The 24637-nt window shown below is 36.0% G+C and overlaps 1 protein-coding gene across 5 annotated transcripts in view; it reads left to right on the forward strand.

Annotated features, from left to right (window-relative positions):
- LOC127700992 (pyruvate dehydrogenase phosphatase regulatory subunit, mitochondrial-like) overlaps positions 1–24637 on the forward strand; it is a 58770-nt gene that overhangs the window by 25543 nt on the left and 8590 nt on the right. For all 5 annotated transcript variants that reach the window (XM_052204748.1, XM_052204747.1, XM_052204750.1 and 2 more), the window contains exons 7-15: positions 785–906; positions 3338–3452; positions 4693–4845; positions 9887–10011; positions 10349–10541; positions 11766–11918; positions 15853–15989; positions 17798–17946; positions 19521–19728. In XM_052204748.1, coding sequence (XP_052060708.1) covers positions 785–906; positions 3338–3452; positions 4693–4845; positions 9887–10011; positions 10349–10541; positions 11766–11918; positions 15853–15989; positions 17798–17946; positions 19521–19728 — 1355 coding nt within the window. The remainder of the gene's footprint in view (positions 1–784; positions 907–3337; positions 3453–4692; positions 4846–9886; positions 10012–10348; positions 10542–11765; positions 11919–15852; positions 15990–17797; positions 17947–19520; positions 19729–24637) is intronic.

A 24637-nucleotide genomic window follows, 5' to 3' on the forward strand; every position in this document is an offset into this window, starting at 1 on the left:
CAAGGGTCGATGTTGAGTCTTAGTGTAGACGAAACGGGCATCTGGCATGCAAAATTTTGTCCTGGTATCTATGATGAGTTTATTTGGCTTATATGGCAATGGTTTAAGATTGCCTTCAGAAACTTGTTAAAAATTTCTACTTAAATTACTGGCTAATTTGGAACCAAGCCATACCTTCATACCTTGTATGGAGATACCTTATGTTTCTATCTGTCATATGTCCATTGTCCATGACCTCATTGTCATGGTTCAGCGACTGCTTAATGGCAAATTTTAAGTTTTTGTGTTTTGACCAGTTTTTCAAATACTATAAGCAGTAGGTCAACTGTATTTGGTATATGGAATGATTGTAAGGTGCACATGTTTGTCTGGTAGGTAACATCTGACCTTGACCTCATTTTCATGGATCATTGGTCAATGTTAAGTTTTTTTGTTTTTGTTTTTGTTTTTCAATTACCATAAGCAATAGGTCAACTATATTTGGTGTATGGAATAATTGTAAGGTGGTTATGTCTGTTTGACAGGATCTATCTAACCTTGACTTCATTGTTTATGTGATACTTGTAGTAAAACCTTTATATTTAAGACTTTCAACATAAAATCAATGGTCAGTAAAACAGGCTAGACATTTCAGCATGTGCACTCTTGTTAAAAGTAAAATTTAAGAAAAGATTTTGAAATAAACCTATAATGATGTTCCGCTTTGTGAATTATTTCTTATTGCTATGTATCTTAAGGCTGACATTTTTTGTTCAATATATTTGATATTTCCTGTTTAATTTAGGAGTGAAAATGTTTGAAGGAGTACAGGTTGAAAAGATCCTAACTCACAATGGCAATGTACATGCTGTACAGACAAGTCTTGGAACTATTAACTGTGAATACTTTGTTAACTGTGGAGGTCTGGTAGGTATAAAATATCTTACAATTGTTTTACTCACTATCAGCAATCAAAAGATGATTAAGTTGAAAGCTTAGTTTGATAAATGGTAATATGAATGGAACACACACCAATCTAGACACATAATATTGTAAATTCAGAAATTTGTGCGATTTTTTAATTAAGCCAAAAATGCCCCCAAACCCTCCTAGCAGTTTCAGATCACTTCGAGATCCTAGTTACGCAGACTATTTTTTTGGTCTAGTTAATATCAATTCAGGCTAGTGTTTTTTTTTATTCAACTAGCCCTCTGGGCTAGTGCTTCAAAAAGTTTTTGGCACAGACTGCAAACTTGCAAGGATTCTTCTCCAGAGCATGAAGCTGTGTATCTGAGGAATTTTGTGTTTTCCAAACAATGACATGGACTGCTTTTTCTGCTTATGTCAGTTTGTTAATCCACAACTTTTAGAAACAGTTTGACAGAGTCCAACCAAACTTGCATTGATTTATCAAAATGATATAAAACTACCGGTATGCACTTGCTATTTAATTTTTCATGTTAATGATTTTTTGGATTTTTTCTCACCAAAACATGGATTTAGCCATTTATTTCTGCTTACATTTTTATAATACAAAATAGTTTTTATGCCCTGCTGTGGCACAGGAGGCATTAAGTGTTACCCTTGTCCATCCGTACATACGTCCTGAAATTCTCTAACGTCAGTTTGCCTTGACCAAATGTTATACACAATGCTAATAACCACCAAACACAGATCAAGTTCAAAGGACAAGGTTCACCTTAGGCCAAATATGGCCTTGAATTTCAACTTTATCATAAAGTTTCAAAATGGCCATAATTTGGTTCTTATATGGATCTATTTCAAAAGATTTACTCCTTTGCTAATAGAAATCTCGTCATAAGAGTACATTTTTGGCTTCAAAATCAACACATTTTTGATATATTGTCAAAATACAATGATTTTGTGCATTTTTCTGACCTAAAAGCTTGAGGAATCCCTTGGCCGCAACCTAGGATCCTCAATGTTCTGTAACCAAGAGTTACCAATTATGATATTGAATCCCTAGGCCATACCTATCAACTGACCCGTATCCTGACGGTCACACCCGAGAATTTCACCCCATTATGGGATTTTTAAAAGTCGGGTCGTTAATTAACCTGGGAATTCAGAGAAAGAACCTTTTTCACCAAGATTCTTGAGCCTTTAGACTGATTTCATATGTGATTCTCCTTTGAAATACTGGCAACTTTGAATTCGTCCTGGACTGTAGTTCAACTAGCTGTGTTAACTGTAAAATTAAGTGACCCATTAAGTGCATGGCTTCACTTGATAGCTTTGGTGTCCAACACACTGTTAATCAACACCAGTTACCTTAGCTTAAGGTCATAAATAATTTGTCTATTTCAAAGTTGTTTGACAATAAATTTGAGTTACTTCCCCTTTTTTGTAACCTTTCACAATATATTCCTTAATTTTATGGGTTTTTTTTGTAAAAAGATTAAATCTAAAACAAATTGAATGCAAATACGAATCAGAATATTATTTTTAGCTCACCTGGCCCAAAGGGCCAAGTGAGCTTTTCTCATCACTTGGCGTCCGTCGTCGTTAACTTTTACAAAAGTCTTCTCTGAAACTACTGGGCTAAATTTAACCAAACTTGGCCACAATCATCATAAGAGTATCTAGTTTAAAAAATGTGTCCGATGACACTGCCTGCCAACCAAGATGGCCGACATGGCTAAAAATAGAACATAGGGGTAAAATGCAGTTTTTGGCTTATATCTCTGAAACTAAAGCATTAAGAGCGAATCTGATATGGGGTAAAAATGTTCATCAGGTTAGGATCTATCTGCCCTGAATTTTTAGACGAATAAGATGACCAGTTGTTGGATTGCTGCCCCTGAATTGGTAATTACAAGAAAATTTTGCAGTTTTTGGTTATTATCTTGAATATTATTGTAGATAGAGATAAACTGTAAACATCAATAATGTTCAGCAAAGTAAGATCTACAAATAAGTCAACATGACCAAAATTTGCAATTTACCCCTTAAGGAGTTATTGTCCTTTATAGTAAATTTTTAACAATTTTCTTAAATTTTTGCTATCTTTTACAAATGGTATGAAACTTATAAGCAATGCTTATTACCACGAAACACAGATCCAATTAGGGTGGTGTCACTTTCACTGTTCTCGAGGTACCCCATTACTGTTTGTTATTGAAATAATGAGAGCACCCAAACCCCAGAGCAGAGTAATCTCAAATGGCAACATACAGAAACAAATGTCATTACATTTCAAAGAAAACAAAAAGTCAATAGGACCTATTAGGTTTGAATTAGTACATTGACTCTTGGATATTTTCAAGCTAAGGCATCTGTGTCCCATTGACACATTCTTCTTTTTTTTCCTATTGCAATTATTTTGTCTCTTTATCAGTGGAGTAGACAGATAGGAAAGAAGTCACAACCTAGAGTACAAGTACCATTACATGCAACAGAACATTTCTACATTGTTACAAAAGATGTGCCAGGAGTGGATCCTAACTTACCAGGTAAATTATAATGTATTCTGACAGGAGTGGATCCTAACTTTCCAGGTAAAATAAAATGTATTCTGAAAGGATTCTACCTTACCAAGTAAAATAAAATGTATTCTGACAGGAGAGGATTCTACCTTACCAGGTAAGTATTCTGACAGGAGTGGATCCTACCTTACCAGGTAAGTATTCTGACAGGAGTGGATTCTACCTTACCAGGTAAGTATTCTGACAGGAGTAGATTCTACCTTACCAAGTAAAATAAAATGTATTCTGACAGGAGTGGATTCTACCTTACCAGGTAAGTATTCTGACAGGAGTCGATTCTACCTTACCAAGTAAAATAAAATGTATTCTGACAGGAGTGGATTCTACCTTACCAGGTAAGTATTCTGACAGATAGACAGAGACTGGGACAGGGAGCAGGGTTTAATTATCAGGTAAAAACTGATAGAATCCATAAGATAGGAAAAAATGGGATAGGGATGAAGTTATATTGCTAAGTAAAATTCAATTGAATCTGAAAGACTTAAAAGTGGAACAGGGAGGAAGGCAATATTCAGGTGCTGATTCAGGCAGTGGTTGAAATGCCCACTGCCCCTAAAAAAGAAAAACAAAAATATAATAAAGGTAAAATTACAACCAATTTTGTGTCAAAATAATGTCCTTTAATTCTTAGAAGCAACCCCAACCTAACATCAACTCTTGACGGGTAAATTCTTATAGAATCTGATAGTCTACTATAGAAATTGGAACAGGGGTGTGATGAAAGGAGCGTTTGAACCATGGTTTTGAATTATTTCAATGATGAGAGATTATGACTGACTAATCTGCTATTAAGAGTGGAGTGGGGGTGTAATGGCACAGTTTGATCCATGATTTTACTTTATTTCAGTGATTAGAGATTATGATGGACTAATCTACTATTAAGAGTGGAGTGGGGGTGTAATGGCACAGTTTGATCCATGATTTTATTTTAGTTCAGTGATTAGAGATTATGATGGACTAATATACTATTAAGAGTGGAGTGGGGGTGTAATGGCACAGTTTGATCCATGATTTTATTTTAGTTCAGTGATTAGAGATTATGATGGACTAATCTACTATTAAGAGTGGAGTGGGGGTGTAATGGCACAGTTTGACCCATGATTTTATTTTAGTTCAGTGATTAGAGATTATGATGGATTAATCTATTATTAAGAGTGGAGTTGGGGTGTAATGCCACAGTTTGATCCATAATTTTATTTTATTTCAGTGATTAGAGATTATGATGGACTAATCTACTATCGAGAGTGGAGTGGGGGTGTAATGGCAGGAGGTTTTGAACCTGTAGCTAAACCAGTTTTCCATACAAGTATTCCAGACAAGTTTGAGTTTCAGTTACTACCAGAAGATTGGGACCACTTTCGTAAATATATATCTACATTTTATTACATTTCAAATGATAGTTTCTAATCCAATCCATTCAAAAACAAAAAAGTTTTTGCTCAATCAGCATTTTTTCTTGAAGTTATTTATTGTACATGCAAAGTGAGTTTGAGTGTGAATCCCCTTCATGTCTTTGTTTTGTTAATAACATCCCCTGCTTTCATCCTTAACACAGGTATGACATATTATTCTAAAGAAATAATGACAACCATCTCCACATACCAGAATCTTTTATATAAACTACTTAAGATCACAATATCTTCACTCTGTATCGATTCTAAAAATACTATAACGTAATAACAGTGCTAAAAAATGTTAAAAGTTTTACAAATTATAAGTAAAAGTCTATAATAATATTCTCCTCTGCTGATGTTATCATATTGTCCTCTGTGACGACGATATTCTCCTCTGCTGATGTTATCATATTGTCCTCTGTGACGACAATATTCTCCTCTGCTGATGTTATCATATTGTCCTCTGTGACGACAACACCGATATTCTCCTCTGCTGATGTTATCATATTGTCCTCTGTGACGACGATATTCTTCTCTGTTGATGCTATCATATTGTCCACTGTGACGACGATACCGATATTCTTCTTTGTTGATGCTATCATATTGTCCTCTGTGACGACAATATTCTCCTCTGCTGATGTTATCATATTGTCCTCTGTGACAACGATATTCTTCTCTGTTGATGCTATCATATTGTCCTCTGTGACTACGATACCGATATTCTTCTTTGTTGATGCTATCATATTGTCCTCTGTGACGACGATATTCTCCTCTGTTGATGTTATCATATTGTCCTCTGTGACAAGGATATTCTCCTCTGTTGATGCTATCATATTGTCCTCTGTGACAAGGATATTCTCCTCTGTTGATGTTATCATATTGTCCTCTGTGACAAGGATATTCTCCTCTGCTGATGTTATCATATTGTCCTCTGTGACGACAACACCGATATTCTCCTCTGCTGATGTTATCATATTGTCCTCTGTGACGACGATATTCTCCTCTGCTGATATTATCATATTGTCCTCTGTGACGACGATATTCTTCTCTGTTGATGCTATCATATAGTCCTCTGTGAGGACGATATTTTCCTCTGCTGATGTTATCATAATGTCCTCTGTGACGACAATACCGATATTCTCCTCTGTGATGACGATATTCTCCTCTGCTGATGTTATCATATTGTCCTCTGTGACGACGATATTCTTCTCTGGTGATGCTATCATATAGTCCTCTGTGAGGACGATATTCTCCTCTGCTGATGTTATCATATTGTCCTCTGTGACGACGATATTCTCCTCTGCTGATGTTATCATATTGTCCTCTGTGACGACGATATTCTTCTCTGTTGATGCTATCATATTGTCCTCTGTGACGACGATACCGATATTCTTCTTTGTTGATGCTGTCATATTGTCCTCTGTGACAACAATATTCTCCTCTGCTGATGTTATCATATTGTCCTCTGTGACGACGATATTCTTCTCTGTTGATGCTATCATATTGTCCTCTGTGACGACGATACCGATATTCTTCTTTGTTGATGGTATCATATTGTCCTCTGTGACGACAATATTCTCCTCTGCTGATGTTATCATATTGTCCTCTGTGACGACGATATTCTTCTCTGTTGATGCTATCATATTGTCCACTGTGACTACGATACCGATATTCTTCTTTGTTGATGCTATCATATTGTCCTCTGTGACGACGATATTCTCCTCTGTTGATGTTATCATATTGTCCTCTGTGACAAGGATATTCTCCTCTGTTGATGCTATCATATTGTCCTCTGTGACAAGGATATTCTCCTCTGTTGATGTTATCATATTGTCCTCTGTGACAAAGATATTCTCCTCTGTTGATGCTATCATATTGTCCTCTGTGACAAGGATATTCTCCTCTGTTGATGCTATCATATTGTCCTCTGTGACGACGATATTCTCCTCTGTTGATGTTATCATATTGTCCTCTGTGACAAGGATATTCTCCTCTGTTGATGCTATCATATTGTCCTCTGTGACAAGGATATTCTCCTCTGTTGATGTTATCATATTGTCCTCTGTGACGACGATATTCTCCTCTGTTGATGCTATCATATTGTCCTCTGTGACGACGATACCGATATTCTTCTTTGTTGATGCTATCATATTGTCCTCTGTGACGACAATATTCTCCTCTGCTGATGTTATCATATTGTCCTCTGTGACGACGATATTCCTCTCTGTTGATGCTATCATATTGTCCACTGTGACGACGATACCGATATTCTTCTTTGTTGATGCTATCATATTGTCCTCTGTGACGACAATATTCTCCTCTGCTGATGTTATCATATTGTCCTCTGTGACAACGATATTCTTCTCTGTTGATGCTATCATATTGTCCTCTGTGACTACGATACCGATATTCTTCTTTGTTGATGCTATCATATTGTCCTCTGTGACGACGATATTCTCCTCTGTTGATGTTATCATATTGTCCTCTGTGACAAGGATATTCTCCTCTGTTGATGCTATCATATTGTCCTCTGTGACAAGGATATTCTCCTCTGTTGATGTTATCATATTGTCCTCTGTGACGACGATATTCTCCTCTGTTGATGCTATCATATTGTCCTCTGTGACAAAGATATTCTCCTCTGTTGATGCTATCATATTGTCCTCTGTGACAAGGATATTCTCCTCTGTTGATTCGATCATATTGTCCTCTGTGACGACGATATTCTCCTCTGTTGATGCTATTATATTGTCCTCTGTGACCAGGATATTCTCCTCTGTTGATGTTATCATATTGTCCTCTGTGACGACGATATTCTCCTCTGTTGATGCTATCATATTGTCCTCTGTGACGACGATATTCTCCTCTGCTGATGCTATCATATTGTCCTCTGTGACAAGGATATTCTCCTCTGTTGATGCTATCATATTGTCCTCTGTAACAAGGATATTCTCCTCTGTTGATGTTATCATATTGTCCTCTGTGACAAGGATATTCTCCTCTGTTGATGCTATCATATTGTCCTCTGTGACGACGATATTCTCCTCTGTTGATGTTATCATATTGTCCTCTGTGACAAGGATATTCTCCTCTGTTGATGTTATCATATTGTCCTCTGTGACGATGATATTCTCCTCTGTTGATGCTATCATATTGTCCTCTGTGACAGGGATATTCTCCTCTGTTGATGCTATCATATTGTCCTCTGTGGCGACGATATTCTCCTCTGTTGATGTTATCATATTGTCCTCTGTGACGACGATATTCTCCTCTGTTGATGTTATCATATTGTCCTCTGTGACAAGGATATTCTCCTCTGTTGATGTTATCATATTGTCCTCTGTGACGACGATATTCTCCTCTGTTGATGTTATCATATTGTCCTCTGTGACGACGATATTCTCCTCTGTTGATGCTATCATATTGTCCTCTGTGACGACGATATTCTCCTCTGTTGGTGCTATCATATTGTCCTCTGTGACAAGGATATTCTCCTCTGTTGGTGCTATCATATTGTCCTCTGTGACAAGGATATTCATCTCTGTTGATGCTATCATATTGTCCTCTGTGACGACTATATTCTCCTCTGTTGATGTTATCATATTGTCCTCTGTGACAAGGATATTCTCCTCTGTTGATGCTATTATATTGTCCTCTGTGACATGGATATTCTCCTCTGTTGATGCCATCATATTGTCCTCTGTGACATGGATATTCTCCTCTGTTGATGCTATCATAATGTCCTCTGTGACAAGGATATTCTCCTCTGTTGATGCTATCATATTGTCCTCTGTGACAAGGATATTCTCCTCTGTTGATGCTATCATATTGTCCTCTGTGACAAGGATATTCTCCTCTGTTGATGTTATCATATTGTCCTCTGTGACGACGATATTCTCCTCTGTTGATGTTATCATATTGTCCTCTGTGACGACGATATTCTCTTCTGTTGATGCTATCATATTGTCCTCTGTGACAAGGATATTCTCCTCTGTTGATGCTATCATGTTGTCCTCTGTGACAAGGATATTCTTCTCTGGTGATGCTATCATATAGTCCTCTGTGAGGACGATATTCTCCTCTGCTGATGTAATCATATTGTCCTCTGTGACGACGATATTCTCCTCTGCTGATGTTATCATATTGTCCTCTGTGATGACGATATTCTCCTCTGCTGATGTTATCATATTGTCCTCTGTGACGACGATATTCTCCTCTGCTGATGTTATCATATTGTCCCCTGTGACGACAATATTCTCCTCTGCTGATGTTATCATGTTGTCCCCTGTGACGACGATATTCTCCTCTGTTGATGTTTTCATATTGTCCTCTGTGACGACCATATTCTCCTCTGTTGATGCTATCATATTGTCCTCTGTGACAATGATATTCTCCTCTGCTGATGTTATCATATTGTCCTCTGTGACGACGATATTCTTCTCTGTTGATGCTATCATATAGTCCTCTGTGAGGACGATATTCTCCTCTGCTGATGTAATCATATTGTCCTCTGTGACGACGATATTCTCCTCTGTTGATGCTATCATATAGTCCTCTGTGACGACGATATTCTCCTCTGTTGATGCTATCATATTGTCCACTGTGACGACAATATTCTCCTCCCTTGTAGTTAATGTGACAGTGTCAAAGGCTTTGATCTCAGATATCCTACCAAATTTATGTTAACATGTATTTGGCGATCATTGATAATGCTTTCAATCTCTGCAAGAACTGTTTGTAACAAATCCTTATTAACTTGGGATCTTCTTAGGACTTTTTTCAGTGTTGTCTTTGTTATTCTTATCAGTCTATCCCTTCACTCACCATACCACGGTTCTGCTCTTGGGTTGAATTTCCAGTTGATTTGAATGTTCAGTTTCCAAGGAATTTGGAATTCCTCATAAACCAAGGTGGGGGTACAGTAAGTAAAAGAGTTAAAATTAGATATAAATGTGAGGATCTGATGTCATTTAGTATTATGTGAATGCTTTCTTTTTCTGTTTTTAGAAATATTACTTGATGCTATTTTGAATCGTATGCCTGCAGTAGAAACAGCTGAAGTACGTCAGTTTGTCAACGGACCAGAAAGTTTTACTCCTGATGGTAGCTGGATTCTTGGGGAATCTGCTGAGGTATGTATCCCTGGAAACAGCTAAAGTCTGTCAGTTTGTCAATCAGAGAGTTTAACTTCTGATTCTAGGGGAATCTGCAAAAATGTATTTCTGTAGATACTAAGACTGATTTGGTGATATTGTATGGTTGAGTTATTGTCTCATAAACCTTTATAGTACTTTGTAGCCACATGGGTGTGAGGGTGTCATATCAGCAATCTTTTTTTACCATCCTGTTTGATAATTTTCTATTTATGTTATTCCAGATTGATTAATTCTTTGTAGCCACATGAATGTTGTATCAGAAACCTGTTCATGAGAATCATGTTTTAATATTTTTATATCCATGTAATTCCAGATTGGTAAATACTTTGTAGCTGCAGGAATGTCCTCAACTGGTGTTGTAGCATCTGGTGGTGTGGGAAAACAAATTGCTGGGTGGATAATTGATGGAGAGCCAAGCATTAATTTAGAAGCTCATGACATTCTACGATTTGTACCATTTCATAACAACAGGCGGTTTCTCAGGGAGAGAGTTAAAGAATCATTAGGTTTGTACATCACATGAGGAAGTTAAAGGATATTTATACCTAGCACTAACCAAGTTCAGTAGGGTAGGAATCCATTTGTCTGTATTTAATATGTGCAAGTAGTTTCCTGTTCAGAACATTGAAATGTCTGGAAGGATGTTAATGATACTTGGTATTAATGAGACGATGTGTGACAAATAAGGTTGCAATGTCTGTCTCCAAGGTCAAGGTCACAACTTAGTTCAACTTACAAAGTCTATATTCACATACACAAAGACATGTTAGATGCCAATATATACCTTTAAGGATGTTAAATAATGATACTTATTATTATGTAAATTGCAAATTAGTTGTAGAGTCTGTCTGAAAGGTCAAGGTCACAAACACAGTTTCAGTTATATATTTGCTTCTGATATTATTGTTACCCACAACAGAGGGTGTGAATAAATTGGATGATCTGCCTGCAAGGTCCAAGTAAAAGATGAAAAACGTGGCAGGGTATCATTTTACTGGCTGACCCTCTAGTTTATATAAACTGTCATTGTATATCTTCTATTTCCCCTTACTAACAATAATGGAAAGTACATAGTATTTATTATGTCTCTAGTCTCTTTTCTATTCAAAAGATAACTTCAATCCACATTTACTTCATAAATTTCTGAAAAGATCTCTGCAAAAATTATATCTTACCTGTGATGAAATTTTGCAGATGGGGAGATACTTTTCTGAGAGAAATTAACAATTTGCCAATCACCTCAATATTTTATCCCTTTTCTGCCTTATATGACAAAAATTGTTGGTCAGGTAAAGGAAAATATGTTAGGGTCATTATGTATTTTTTGCAGTAGTGTTTGCCTATTTGACAAATCTCATGTAATCTTGAAATTTCGCACTCCAGTGATTATCAGTTTTTTCTGCATACTGATGTAACCAAACGATGGTCTAAGGGTTTAAGATTTTTAATACACTAATATATTAAAATATCAAACACTGTTATAAAATTAATTTTTAACAATCCTATAATATTAAAATATCCTAAACTCTGCCACAAACTCCCCTTGATGTAAAATGTCGCCCTTGTCATTTACATGAGGGAACATTCTGTGCAACCCAGCATTTGAGTTTTTGATCTATTTTTTTAAGAGATGATGTAATGATAAATGGCAGAAGGATGACAGAAAACATATAGTACTAATTGTGGTCTATAAATAGTGAATGAGAATTAAATGTGATGTTGTTTTACAGGAATGTACAGGATGAAATATCCAGGACAGCAATGGAAAACGGGACGTAACTTACGTACATCACCACTATATACTCGACTTAAGGCTGAGGGTGCATGCTTTGGTGAAACTAATGCATATGAAAGACCCATGTATTTCTCTGATATAGCTGATAGTAAGTTGGGTTGTTTTTATTTTGAATTTTTTTTTAGGCTAGGTGAATGATTAAGGGCTGGTGCTAGGGATAGTTTTAGTAATCAATGTTAAACAGGGATGTAGAAATGTCATGCCTGACTTGAACAGATTGTCCCAAAGTCTTCTGTACAATAAATATGTTCCAACAGTAAGTAATTTTTGTAATAGCATAACCAGAAGGGACAAATCATTTCTGTAATAGCACAACCAGAAGGGACAAATCATTTCTGTAATAGCACAACCAGAAGGGACAAATCATTTCTGTAATAGCACAACCAGAAGGGACAAATCATTTCTGTAATAGCACAACCAGAAGGGACAAATCATTTCTGTAATAGCACAACCAGAAGGGACAAATCATTTCTGTAATAGCACAACCAGTAGGGACAAATCATTTCTGTAATAGCACAACCAGAAGGGACAAATCATTTCTGTAATAGCACAACCAGAAGGGACAAATCATTTCTGTAATAGCACAACAAATAATTTCCAGGAAAGTAGAATTTTGCATAGTACTTGTCCTTGGACAAAATATATTATTGGTATTTCAATAGCCCTGTTTATAGTCTAGATTAATGACTGAAAGCTGATGGAGAATGTTATCTTGAAATTAGGAACAGTTTTGTTTATAAAATTTTATCTGGCAGGTTATATTGTGTGTATCTAAAGCTGCTGGGCATGCAGTGAGATTGATAGACCTCCAAGGCATGTTATATTGTGTGTGTCTAAAGCAGGAACTGCTGGGAATGCAGTGAGATTGATGGACCTCCAAGGCATGGTATATTGTGTGTATCTAAAGCAGGAACTGCTGGGCATGCAGTGAGATTGATAAACCTCCAAGGCATGTTATATTGTGTGTATCTAAAGCAGGAACTGCTGGGCATGCATTGAGATTGATAGACCTCCATGGCATGTTATATTGTGTGTATCTAAAGCAGGAACTACTGGGCATGCAGTGAGATTGATAGACCTCCATGGCATGTTATATTGTGTGTATCTAAAGCAGGAACTGTTGGGCATGCAGTGAGATTGATAAACCTCCAAGGCATGTTATATTGTGTGTATCTAAAGCAGGAACTGTTGGGCATGCAGTGAGATTGATAGACCTCCAAGGCATGTTATTTTGTGTGTATCTAAAGCAGGAACTGCTGGGCATGCAGTGAGATTGATAGACCTCCATGGCATGTTATATTGTGTGTATCTAAAGCAGGAACTGCTGGGCATGCAGTGAGATTGATAGACCTCCAAGGCATGTTATATTGTGTGTATCTAAAGCAGGAACTGTTGGGCATGCAGTGAGATTGATAAACCTCCAAGGCATGTTATATTGTGTGTATCTAAAGCAGGAACTGTTGGGCATGCAGTGAGATTGATAGACCTCCAAGGCATGTTATTTTGTGTGTATCTAAAGCAGGAACTGCTGGGCATGCAGTGAGATTGATAGACCTCCATGGCATGTTATATTGTGTGTATCTAAAGCAGGAACTGTTGGGCATGCAGTGAGATTGATAGATCTCCAAGGCATGATATATTGTGTGTATCTAAAGCAGGAACTGCTGGGCATGCAGTGAGATTGATAGATCTCCAAGGCATGTTATATTGTGTGTATCTAAAGCAGGAACTGCTGGGCATGCAGTGAGATTGATAGATCTCCAAGGCATGTTATATTGTGTGTATCTAAAGCAGGAACTGCTGGGCATGCAGTGATATTGATAGACCTCCAAGGCATGTTATATTGTGTGTATCTAAAGCAGGAACTGCTGGGCATGCAGTGATATTGATAGACCTCCAAGGCATGTTATATTGTGTGTATCTAAAGCAGGAACTGCTGGGCATGCAGTGAGATTGATAGACCTCCAAGGCATGTTATATTGTGTGTATCTAAAGCAGGAACTGCTGGGCATGCATTGAGATTGATAGACCTCCAAGGCATGTTATATTGTGTGTATCTAAAGCAGGAACTGCTGGGCATGCAGTGAGATTGATAGACCTCCAAGGCATGTTATATTGTGTGTATCTAAAGCAGGAACTGCTGGGCATGCAGTGAGATTGATAAACCTCCAAGGCATGTTATATTGTGTGTATCTAAAGCAGGAACTGCTGGGCATGCAGTGAGATTGATAGACCTCCAAGGCATGTTATATTGTGTTTATTTAAAGCAGGAACTGCTGGGCATGCATTGAGATTGATAGACCTCCATGGCATGTTACTGTTTGTGAAAGTATTTCAGGATTTGTTCTTGAACCTGTTCTGGAACAGCTTGAAATACATAACAATACCTAAAGTTAACCTAGCTGGCATGTCACTGCTTTTGTCCGTATTCAGTACTTTGATCTACTTAATCTTCTGGAGCACCTGAGATCACCGCAGGTTTTTGGTGGGATTTGTGTTGCTCAGTCTTTTGCATTCTATGTTGTGTTTTTTTTAACTGTTGTTTGTCTTTTCATTGTATTTTTTGTGTTTTGCCATGGTGTTGTCAGTTTGTCTTATGAGTTTGAATGTCCCTTTGGTGCCTCTATTTTAATTATTTTTCGGGCCAGGAATAAGCAGGTATGGGTATATATGGGAAACTAGAATGTCACTGTTTGTTGAAGCTTGGAACTTTGAATGTTTCCTCTGGTAAACCTGTCTGGAATCTTACAGTTTGTGTTAGTTTTTCAGTACTGTGATTATTGTTGGTGTCAGAAAAGTCTGATTGATTGATGTTTGCTTTACATGAGAAAAGTCTGATTGATTGACTGATGTTTGCTTTACATGAGAAAAGTCTGATTGATTGATTGATGTTTGCTTTACATGAGAAAAGTTTGATCGATTGATTGATGTTTGTTTTACATGAGAAAAGTCTGATTGATTGATTGATTGATGTTTGCTTTACATGAGAAAAGTCTGATTGATTGATTGATGTTTGCTTTACATGAGAAAAGTCTGATTGATTGATGTTTGCTTTACATGAGAAAAGTCTGGGATTCAGATTAGTTTGGTTCACCTATATGGTATGTCACTGTTTGTGTCAGTATTTCAGTACTCTAATTATATTTCAGGTGAAGAACAATGGGGCATACAGAAGGGTACATTTGGTAAACCTATCTGACATGTCACTGTTTGTGTCAGTATTTCAGTACTCGTATTATTTTTCAGTTGAAGAACAATGGGGCATACAGAAGGGTACATTTGGTAAACCTATCTGATATGTCACTGTTTGTGTCAGTATTTCAGTACTCATATTATTTTTCAGGTGAAGAACAATGGGGCATACAGAAGGGTACATTTGGTAAACCTATCTGACATTTCACTGTTTGTGTCAGTATTTCAGTACTCTAATTATTTTTCAGGAGAAGAACAATGGGGCATACAGAAGGGTACATTTGGTTCACCTATCTGACATGTCACTGTTTGTGTCAGTATTTCAGTACTCGTATTATTTTTCAGGTGAAGAACAATGGGGCATACAGAAGGGTACATTTGGTTCACCTATCTGACATGTCACTGTTTGTGTCAGTTTTTCAGTACTCGTATTATTTTTCAGGTGAAGAACAATGGGGCATACAGAAGGGTACATTTGGTTCACCTATCTGACTTGTCACTGTTTGTGTCAGTATTTCAGTACTCGTATTATTTTTCAGGTGAAGAACAATGGGGCATACAGAAGGGTACATTTGGTAAACCTATCTGACTTGTCACTGTTTGTGTCAGTATTTCAGTACTCTAATTATTTTTCAGGTGAAGAACAATGGGGCATACAGAAGGGTACATTTGGTAAACCTATCTGACATGTCACTGTTTGTGTCAGTATTTCAGTACTCTAATTATTTTTCAGGTGAAGAACAATGGGGCATACAGAAGGGTACATTTGGTAAACCTATCTGACATGTCACTGTTTGTGTCAGTATTTCAGTACTCTAATTATTTTTCAGGTGAAGAACAATGGGGCATACAGAAGGGTACATTTGGTAAACCTATCTGGCATGAGCATGTAAAGAATGAGTACTGGTCATGTAAAGAAAGGGTCAGCTTGATTGATATGTCATCCTTCTCAAAGTTTGAAATAATGGTGAGTTAGTTTCTACTGTCAAAACTGACTGGATTGAACTCTTACTAAGTGATCACTTCCTTTAAATTTTTTTTTAAATCTAATTTAATTTGGATTGATTTTTGGCGAACCTGCAACTCATGTCGCAGAAAGCGAGCCAAAGGGATAGTGATCCGGCAGCAGCAGCTTTTAACTCATTACTTAAATGCTTAATATCTCAGAAGGTAGAAGACCTTGATGCGTTATACTTTATATTAAATTGACTTATGTTATTAAGGTTAAAAGCTATATTAAATTTTCCAGCTATTGTGGTTTCTGAAATAAAGTGGGTTAATGGGTCTTATAATACCCCCAGAGACATTCATATTGCGTAAGAGTTTAACCCTTTTTATGCCCCAGCAATATTTATATTGTGTAAGAGTGTAATCCTTTTTATGCCCCAGCAATATTTATATTGTGTAAGAGTGTAATCTTTTTTGAATATTTTTATGGCAAGGTGCATTCAAATCAAATCTCAAGTCAGATTGCTAGTTTTCCTACCAAAGCTGTTTTCCCCGGTGCACTCCAACTTTCTCCATTATTAAAAACTGGCCTCCATGTTATAGCCAAATATTCTGAAAGTGGCATAAAAAACAACAATTTATCAATCAGTCTTTTACTATTAGAATATCGTCGTGTGCATCTTATAGTGTTATATGTCCACTTTTGATAAAATTGGAGATAGCTATATATTTGCCAGATCCAAGTGCAATGGTCTATCTCCCTATGCAACTATAATACGAGATTTTTACACTCCAGGAGTTTTTTTCAGAACTACACTGTTCCATCTCCACACTCTCATTGGATTATAATAGCTTATTCATCTAGTTAGTTCAGAAAAGATTTTTTTATAGTGTTGCATCTCCAATATTTCTCATGTATTTTTGCTGTTAAATAATTATCTTAGTACATGTAGTACTATGATTAATTGGTTTGCATGGTTTGAACTCAATCTATGAGCAATTCTTAGCAAATCCAGCAGTAGAGAATTGGGGATATTTCAAAGTTAAAAAATCCATGGTATATCTCCAATTGAAATATAGAGATAAATTTCTAAAACTACATTATTTGTAGTGAAATGTTCTATCTCCAAAAAAAGGGATGCTTTATTTATATAAGTTGCTTGTCTTTTTAAAAAAAAAACAATCGAACAAGGAGTTACTCTTCATATACGTAAATTCGATTCCTATGTAACATTTTATGTCTCAGTCAAATATTTATGACATTAAGCTTTTAAACTTTAATTTAAATTTTTACCACTATTACCAAATGGGAAATACATCATTATAAGATTCCCACGACGATATGCCTGTCAATTTTTACAGTTGAATTAAGCATAAGATTGAATATTGTGTAAATCAGGACAAAACCTTGAAATTTATCTTTCAAAGTATAAATAAGTCAATTCATGTTACTTAAAATTGTTGACCTCTGTCTTACTGATAAATGGTCTTACATCCCACTGATATAAAACAGAAATAACTGATCTATGTAGAAATTATTGAGAAGTTCATTATAAATGGGGAAGTTCTTGAAATCTGTATTGAAGATCAAAGGAAACTTCAAAATTACTAAAATATGTGATTACTGAAACTTTGTTTCAATAGTACCGTGCCAGTTAAGTGATTTAGTATTTCTTCAATATTTTTTTTTCTTGCAGTTTTGAAGCTTGCACAGTAAAATCTTGCAGATAAGATTGAGGTTAAGTTAAAACGTTGATATATTTTGTTATACTAAGATCTAAAACCTGTTGACCAGTAATACTTTATATAAAATTTATTTAATTACAGTCTCAGGGATCAGAAGCTTTAGATTTACTGCAGTATTTAAGTTCAAATGACATAAACCAACCAATCGGAACAGTCATACATACAGGAATGCAGAACAGTCGTGGAGGATACGAAAATGACTGTTCTATTGTACCGCTGACAGATAACAGGTATGTATTGTCAAATGTATAATATGTATAAACACACGTCATGCAAACATTCAGTACAATGAATTATACAATTTAACCAAAGATCTATTGATAAAATAAAAAATATTGATCTGGTCTTTGGCATCTACACATCTTGATGTCATAGGTACACACCCAGCATCAAACATAAACACCATACATTTTTGTCTCCCCTTGAGACATAGGTATGCTGTTTCTGGTGTTGGTGGCAGCCGCATCAACAATGTATTTGTTAATGATTAGGTCAGTTTATAGGGGAACCACTAGTGGTAGCTCAATGATATTTGTTATGCATTTGTATTAGAATTGACATATCTCATTTCCAAGGAGTTTTTATGGCGCGTTCCCTTTGTCATGGTCTATTGACTTGAAAACTTTTGCTTAGTTTTCATTTATTAGATTGTGATTAGGTCAGTTTATGGGGAACCACTAGTGGTAGGTCAATGATATTTGGTATGCATTTGTACTAACATTGGCGTATTTCATATCCATGGAGATAACTTGGCCCTGCCCCCTTAGTCATGGTCTATTGACTTTGCAACTTTTGCTAAGTTTACATGTGTTAGTTTGTAATTTGGTCAGTTAATGGGAAACCACTAGTGGTAGGTCACTGATATTTGGTATGCCGTTGTAAAAGCATTTGCACATCTCATTTCCATGGAGATTGTTTGGTCCTGTTCCTTCATTCATGGTTCATTGACTTTGAATATTTTACATAACGTACATATTAAAGTATTGCTATTTTAATTTCAACTTTTGCACTTCTCTGTGTTGACAGTTTATTAGACTGTACTTATGATTCAGAATAATATAAAATATTGACAAATTTTTTTTAAATAAAAAATGTGACTTTTGGTTTATTTTTATAAAGAATGACATACTCAAAAAATCCAAAATGTTAGATTACCGACCAGTAGACAGTGGAATTTACCTCTCAAAATATATGACAACCACCAATAAAAGTCATCTTTACTAATTGGATAAGAATGTTAAATTATTGACAAACAATTATGCAAGGAACCGAAAAATAATTAAGTTAAGCATAGGAAATTTTCTATTCTGTTGTATATCTGATGAATAACAAATAAGGAACATACATAGGTATGGTAACCACCTCGGTGGTCTCATGGTATCATGTTTGACCCGAGTGAGAGAGGTCCTGGGTTCAAACCCCAGCCGGGTCAAACCAAAGACTTCAAAATTGGTATTTGCTGCTTCTCCTCTAGGCACGCGACATTAAGGAGTAAGAGCAAAGACTGGTCGATTATGAGTCAGAATAATGCGTCTGTTTATGGTGATATGTCTTCCTGCAGACTGTTACCTTGTGAACTAGCACGTTAAAAATCTGGCTCAGCGTGTCGGTCTTGCACAAAGCAGTGTTAATATTATATTACTTTAACACGTTCTCGTCCTGAATATGCACGTTTTAATTTGCCACTGGACGTTTAGCAGCCATTCATCATCATCATCACATATTTATGGTTCTGCATAATAAAAAATGGACCTGATTGAGGCAAAAGCAGACCAGAATAACATTTGATTTATCTGAATAACAGGTTCTTCATGATTGCACCTACCTCACAGCAGACCAGATCATTTTCCTGGCTAAGGAAACATTGTCCACTAGATGGATCTGTAATGATCTCTGACCTTACATCAGCATTCTCAGGGTTAAATGTTGTTGGTCCTCATGCTCAACAGCTGTTGGCAGATGTCACAGATACTTCAATGACTCTAACAGACTTTAAACCAATGACTTGTCAGGTATATTTTATTGATTCTCTGTTGAATAAATTTATGTTCTTATTTTTCATAGGCTTACACCAGGTTGAATCTCATCATTCCTAGGCATACACATGGTTAAATCATATTGGTCCTAGACTTACCCCAGGTTGAATCTCATTAATCCTAGGCATACACATTGTTAAATCATATTGGTCCTAGACTTACCCCAGGTTGAATCTCATTAATCCTAGGCATACACATTGTTAAATCATAGGCATACACATGGTTAAATCATATTAGTCCTAGACTTACCCCAGGTTGAATCTCATTAATCCTAGGCATACACATGGTTAAATCATATTAGTCCTAGACTTACCCCAGGTTGAATCTCATTAATCCTAGGCATACACATGGTTAAATCATATTGGTCCTAGACTTACCCCAGGTTAAATATTCTTAATCCTAGGCTTACACATGGTTAAATCATATTATTCCTAGACTTACCAACCCCAGGTTGAATCTCATTAATCCTAGGCATACACATGGTTAACTCGTATTATTCCTAGACTTACACCAGGTTAAATCTCATTGGTTATAAATCAAAGGAGATGTGAGTCTTGAGAAAAATAACTCAATACCAAAAACAATACCTAGAGCTTATCAAAAAATACAATACATAGAGCTCATCACCAAAAACAATACCTAGAGCTCATCACTAAATACAATACCTAGAGCTCATCACCAAAAACAATACCTAGAGCTCATCACCAAAAACAGCACAAAAACAATACCTAGAGCTCAATACTAAAAACAATACCTAGAGCTCATCATCAAAAACAATACCTAGAGCTCATCACCAAAAACAATACCTAGAGCTCAAGACCAAAAACAATACCTAGAGCTCATCACCAAAAACAATACCTAGAGCTCAATACCAAAAACAATACCTCGAGCTCATCACCAAAAACAATACCTAGAGCTCAACACCAAAAACAATACCTAGAGCTCAACACCAAAAACAATTCCTAGACCTCAACATCAAAAACAATACCTATAGCTCAACACCATAACACCAAAAACAATACATAGAGCTCAACACACAGTTTTCAACTAATGATAAGTATAGGTCAAAATTGTCATATTACCCTTTCAGATGTGACATCCCAGGGTCCAACATTATAGGGAAAAAATACCTTTAGTGTTTTCAAATTTCAAAAGAGGAGGTATGATGAGGCCACTATTTAAGCCCCTTTAAATTGAAGATCAAAAAGTATTATAAATCTACCAATTATATCCTTCAGATGTTCATAAGGTATAGTTTTGTCTTAATATTGGCATAAGGGCTTCACACTTCCTATATTTAGTGCAAAACAGCAAAAACTGTCCAAACAGCCTCGTTATGAGATCTTTTCATTAATATTTCGATATATGAACAACAGCTTTACCCATAAAGATATTTTGCTACAAAAGGACAAGGCCAAGGATGGAAGGCTTGGGCATGCTTTTCCAGTGTCTATAGTGTCAACAATTTTAAAGTTTGTAATTAGATCAATTTAAGGGGTACCACAAATGGTAAGTCAATGATATTTAGTATGAAGTTGTTTTAGCATAAGCATATCTCATTTCCATGGAGATTATTTGGCTCTGCCCCCCCCCCTCCCTCTAAAAAATACGTTCTCATCTAAAATTAAAAACTCTCATTCACGGTCATTTGCCATAATTCGTACTCAAATATGTCGAATTATTGCTCATAAGACAAACGTATGCAAAAACGAGAAAAATAATGGAAAGCACGTTTTTCTTTTTATCAAACATTTGAAAATCGAGAATCTGGCATATTGAACACCTGGGGAATGCTGACCTGAATCTTAATAAATAAATTTGCATTTCTCAGGCCTGTATGCCAGCATACGAACCTGGTGTATGCCAAAGTCTACATTTAATTTATACATTGTATTTCTCAGGTCTGTATGCCTGCATACGAACCTGGTGTATGCAGAACGGCCAATATTGAATCAAATGTTGTATTTCGCAGGTCTGTATGCCAGCATACGAACCTGGATGTTTCCAGAATCTTCAATGTAATGCATTCGAATCAGTAGAGCATACAAACATGGTGTTGCCAAAATCCTTTACTTCAGTAGTTGTGTTTTAACACCGATTTCGATTTTTTTTAAACTACAAGTCTACGACTGACCTCTATATATTCTCCCCATAGGTAAACAGAAAAGCGTTAATTTGCAAAGCAAACTGTTAAAGCGTTTACTGTTGTAAATCTAAAAATGAAAACCGATTCTCAAGTTCCACGACTATGATCACTTTCATATTGACATGCAAGTTATCTGTTTTGTTTTTTGCAAATTAAAATTACGGAAAAATGAGGCCATCATAATTTGTACAAGGTTCCAAGTTGTTGACAAAACTTTAAATGACGTCAGGGACCTTGTGACGTAAGGCGGAGGGAATTACAGACGGATAGCACAATGAGGGCCTTGACTTACGCGAGCTACTTTCACCAGTACACTTAATTAAAATAATAGCAATTAATTACAAAACAAAATAGTTTTTTTTATACTTTGTATTGGTAATTTATAAAAAATCAAAGAACAAATGGACTATTTATCTGCGTTGAATGACCTCTAATAACACCGTATGTTACGCGCTCTTATATGACGTCATTTCTAAATGTAAACAATGAGAATGATCAATGACGGAGTTCCCGTCACGGAGAAGAAAATGGACAGTTCATTGAAAAGTACGCTCTATTATCATCTAAATTTTAATATACCAGAAGCAAAACAGAATGTTAGTACATTTAAGGTAAGTAAACCTCGCTGTTTTTGTACATTTTCCACAAATTTAATAGAACACCCCCTTTTTTAAAATTGACTCAATCCGACCTGAAAACTGTTATTAAGATTATTGATTATAGATGCTAATTGTGTTTTCTCAAGAGGTTTGTCCACTTCAATCAATTTCATGCAGGACATCGTGTGGCTAACTATCAAGCTGCCCCCCTCCCAAAAAAAAACCAAAATAGCCTTGCAAGACGTCATAAGTATTTGGACTACCCCCCACCCCGAAAGCATTTAGAGAAAAAAAATGAATGGGAAATACGATTAGGTGTACATCCACAGTGATGTCTCCTTGCATTAGTTCCAGAGGCGGATTTAGGGGGTGCTTTGTGGGAAAAAATTGGTTGATTATTGAGGAAAGCATGACTGGAGCGATCCATCTCTGAGGTAGTCAGTGTCCACCCCCATCCCCCCATATGCAACTGTGGATCTGCCACTGAGTTAAGTCTCCCGGCTTTTGTTTTAAATTGAAATTCAGCCCCTATCCAGATTTTCAAAATGCATGACCAATGTCCTTCAGTTAACCCATTCAGTTCTTATTCTAACAATTCTTAGGGAAACAACTGTCCCAGGTAAGGGCGAGGGTTGAGCGCTCACCTGTTAAAACCGGCCACACTAGTCTTTATGTGCCTGTCCCAAGTCAGGAGCCTGTAGTTGAAGATGTCATTAATAATTGGTTCATGTATGTCGTATTTCTTTTTCGTAAATTGTTTTGCTATAAATTAGGTCGTTAGTTTTCTCAAATGCATTGTTTCTTATTTTTCATGTTGGGACCTTTTATCATCTGACTATACGATATTGGTTTTTTCTCATTGGTGAAGTCCGTACGGTTGCCTATACTTGCTTCATTGCTCCACTTCATTTGGACTTTGGTGGATAGTTGTCTCATTAGCATTCATCCCACATCTCCTTATTTTTACAAGGAGGTTGTATGATGTTCTCCTTGTTTGGGAAAACTGTAGAGTACATTTGTCACATGATCATGCAGCATTCTGTGATGTGTGTATGTAAGAAGCTGTTACAGGGTAATTTATGAAAAACTATCAACAAAATCGAAAGACAGACAGAAAACTTTTGAAATTTAGTGATCAATAAAAAACAAAAAAGAAGTAATTCAAACAAATCAAATATATATTTATTGCGAAAGGATCTGAACAGCACATTTCAAGAGTGTTCAAATTGGAAAAATGAATGTTATTAAGGAAATTACATATTTCATTGATCTTCAATCATATGCATAGTTACAAAAAAACTTTCAAGGGAACGACTTCAATTCAACCACTAAGAACCCTTAGTTCAATAAATTCTAAAATCAGTAACTGTGATAATGTTAAAGTTAGGAAGCGTATAATATTTACATATATATATATGTATATAATATGTAGTTTCAATATCTCGTTTCAGCATTTTTCAAACAGTGGCTATACCTTTCATGTAACTATTTATGTGTTGCTTATGAATTGAATTGTAACACTTATTAGTGACTGGATAGGTTAAACCAATGCCTTCCTAGAAAACTACGACACCAAAGAACAGCACCTGACCTTTTGCTGTTCCTGCTTATAAAGTAAAAATAGCTTCACTAGAAAAGGACGACACCTAGAAAAAGCATCAATTCTTTGGCTTTCCTGATTGAAGGATTTATTTTCATAACTCCAGTGTATATGCCAGTATACATAATTTTTACCATAGTATAGTACTATAAATTCACTAATTTTCATATCTAAGCCAGTCCAGTTAGATACCGACTTATGATATGCAGTCAAGACAGATCATTGCAAATTGTTTAATTTAACGATAATTAAAATACATGCATGTTTGGCATACATCTTTTTACAGCAAATTGTATACAGACATCCCCCCTAAAAGCATTTAAAAAAATACCAAACAAGAACTTTGTCATACACCATGTTGACAGGCAGAAATGCAAACACAATGACTTAAAAACTTTGCTGTATCACTATCTATTTAGTATGCATATTGCCATCTATATCAGATTTTAAGACAGTTCCATTTTCTATCCATCAATTGAAGTTACTAACTTAGAGCATGATGAAAAATAATAGTTTTACAATTTAAAATATGAATACAAC

Source organism: Mytilus californianus, unplaced genomic scaffold (genome assembly GCF_021869535.1).
Source record: "Mytilus californianus isolate M0D057914Y unplaced genomic scaffold, xbMytCali1.0.p SCAF_5, whole genome shotgun sequence".
Taxonomy (NCBI): Eukaryota; Metazoa; Mollusca; class Bivalvia; order Mytilida; family Mytilidae; genus Mytilus; species Mytilus californianus.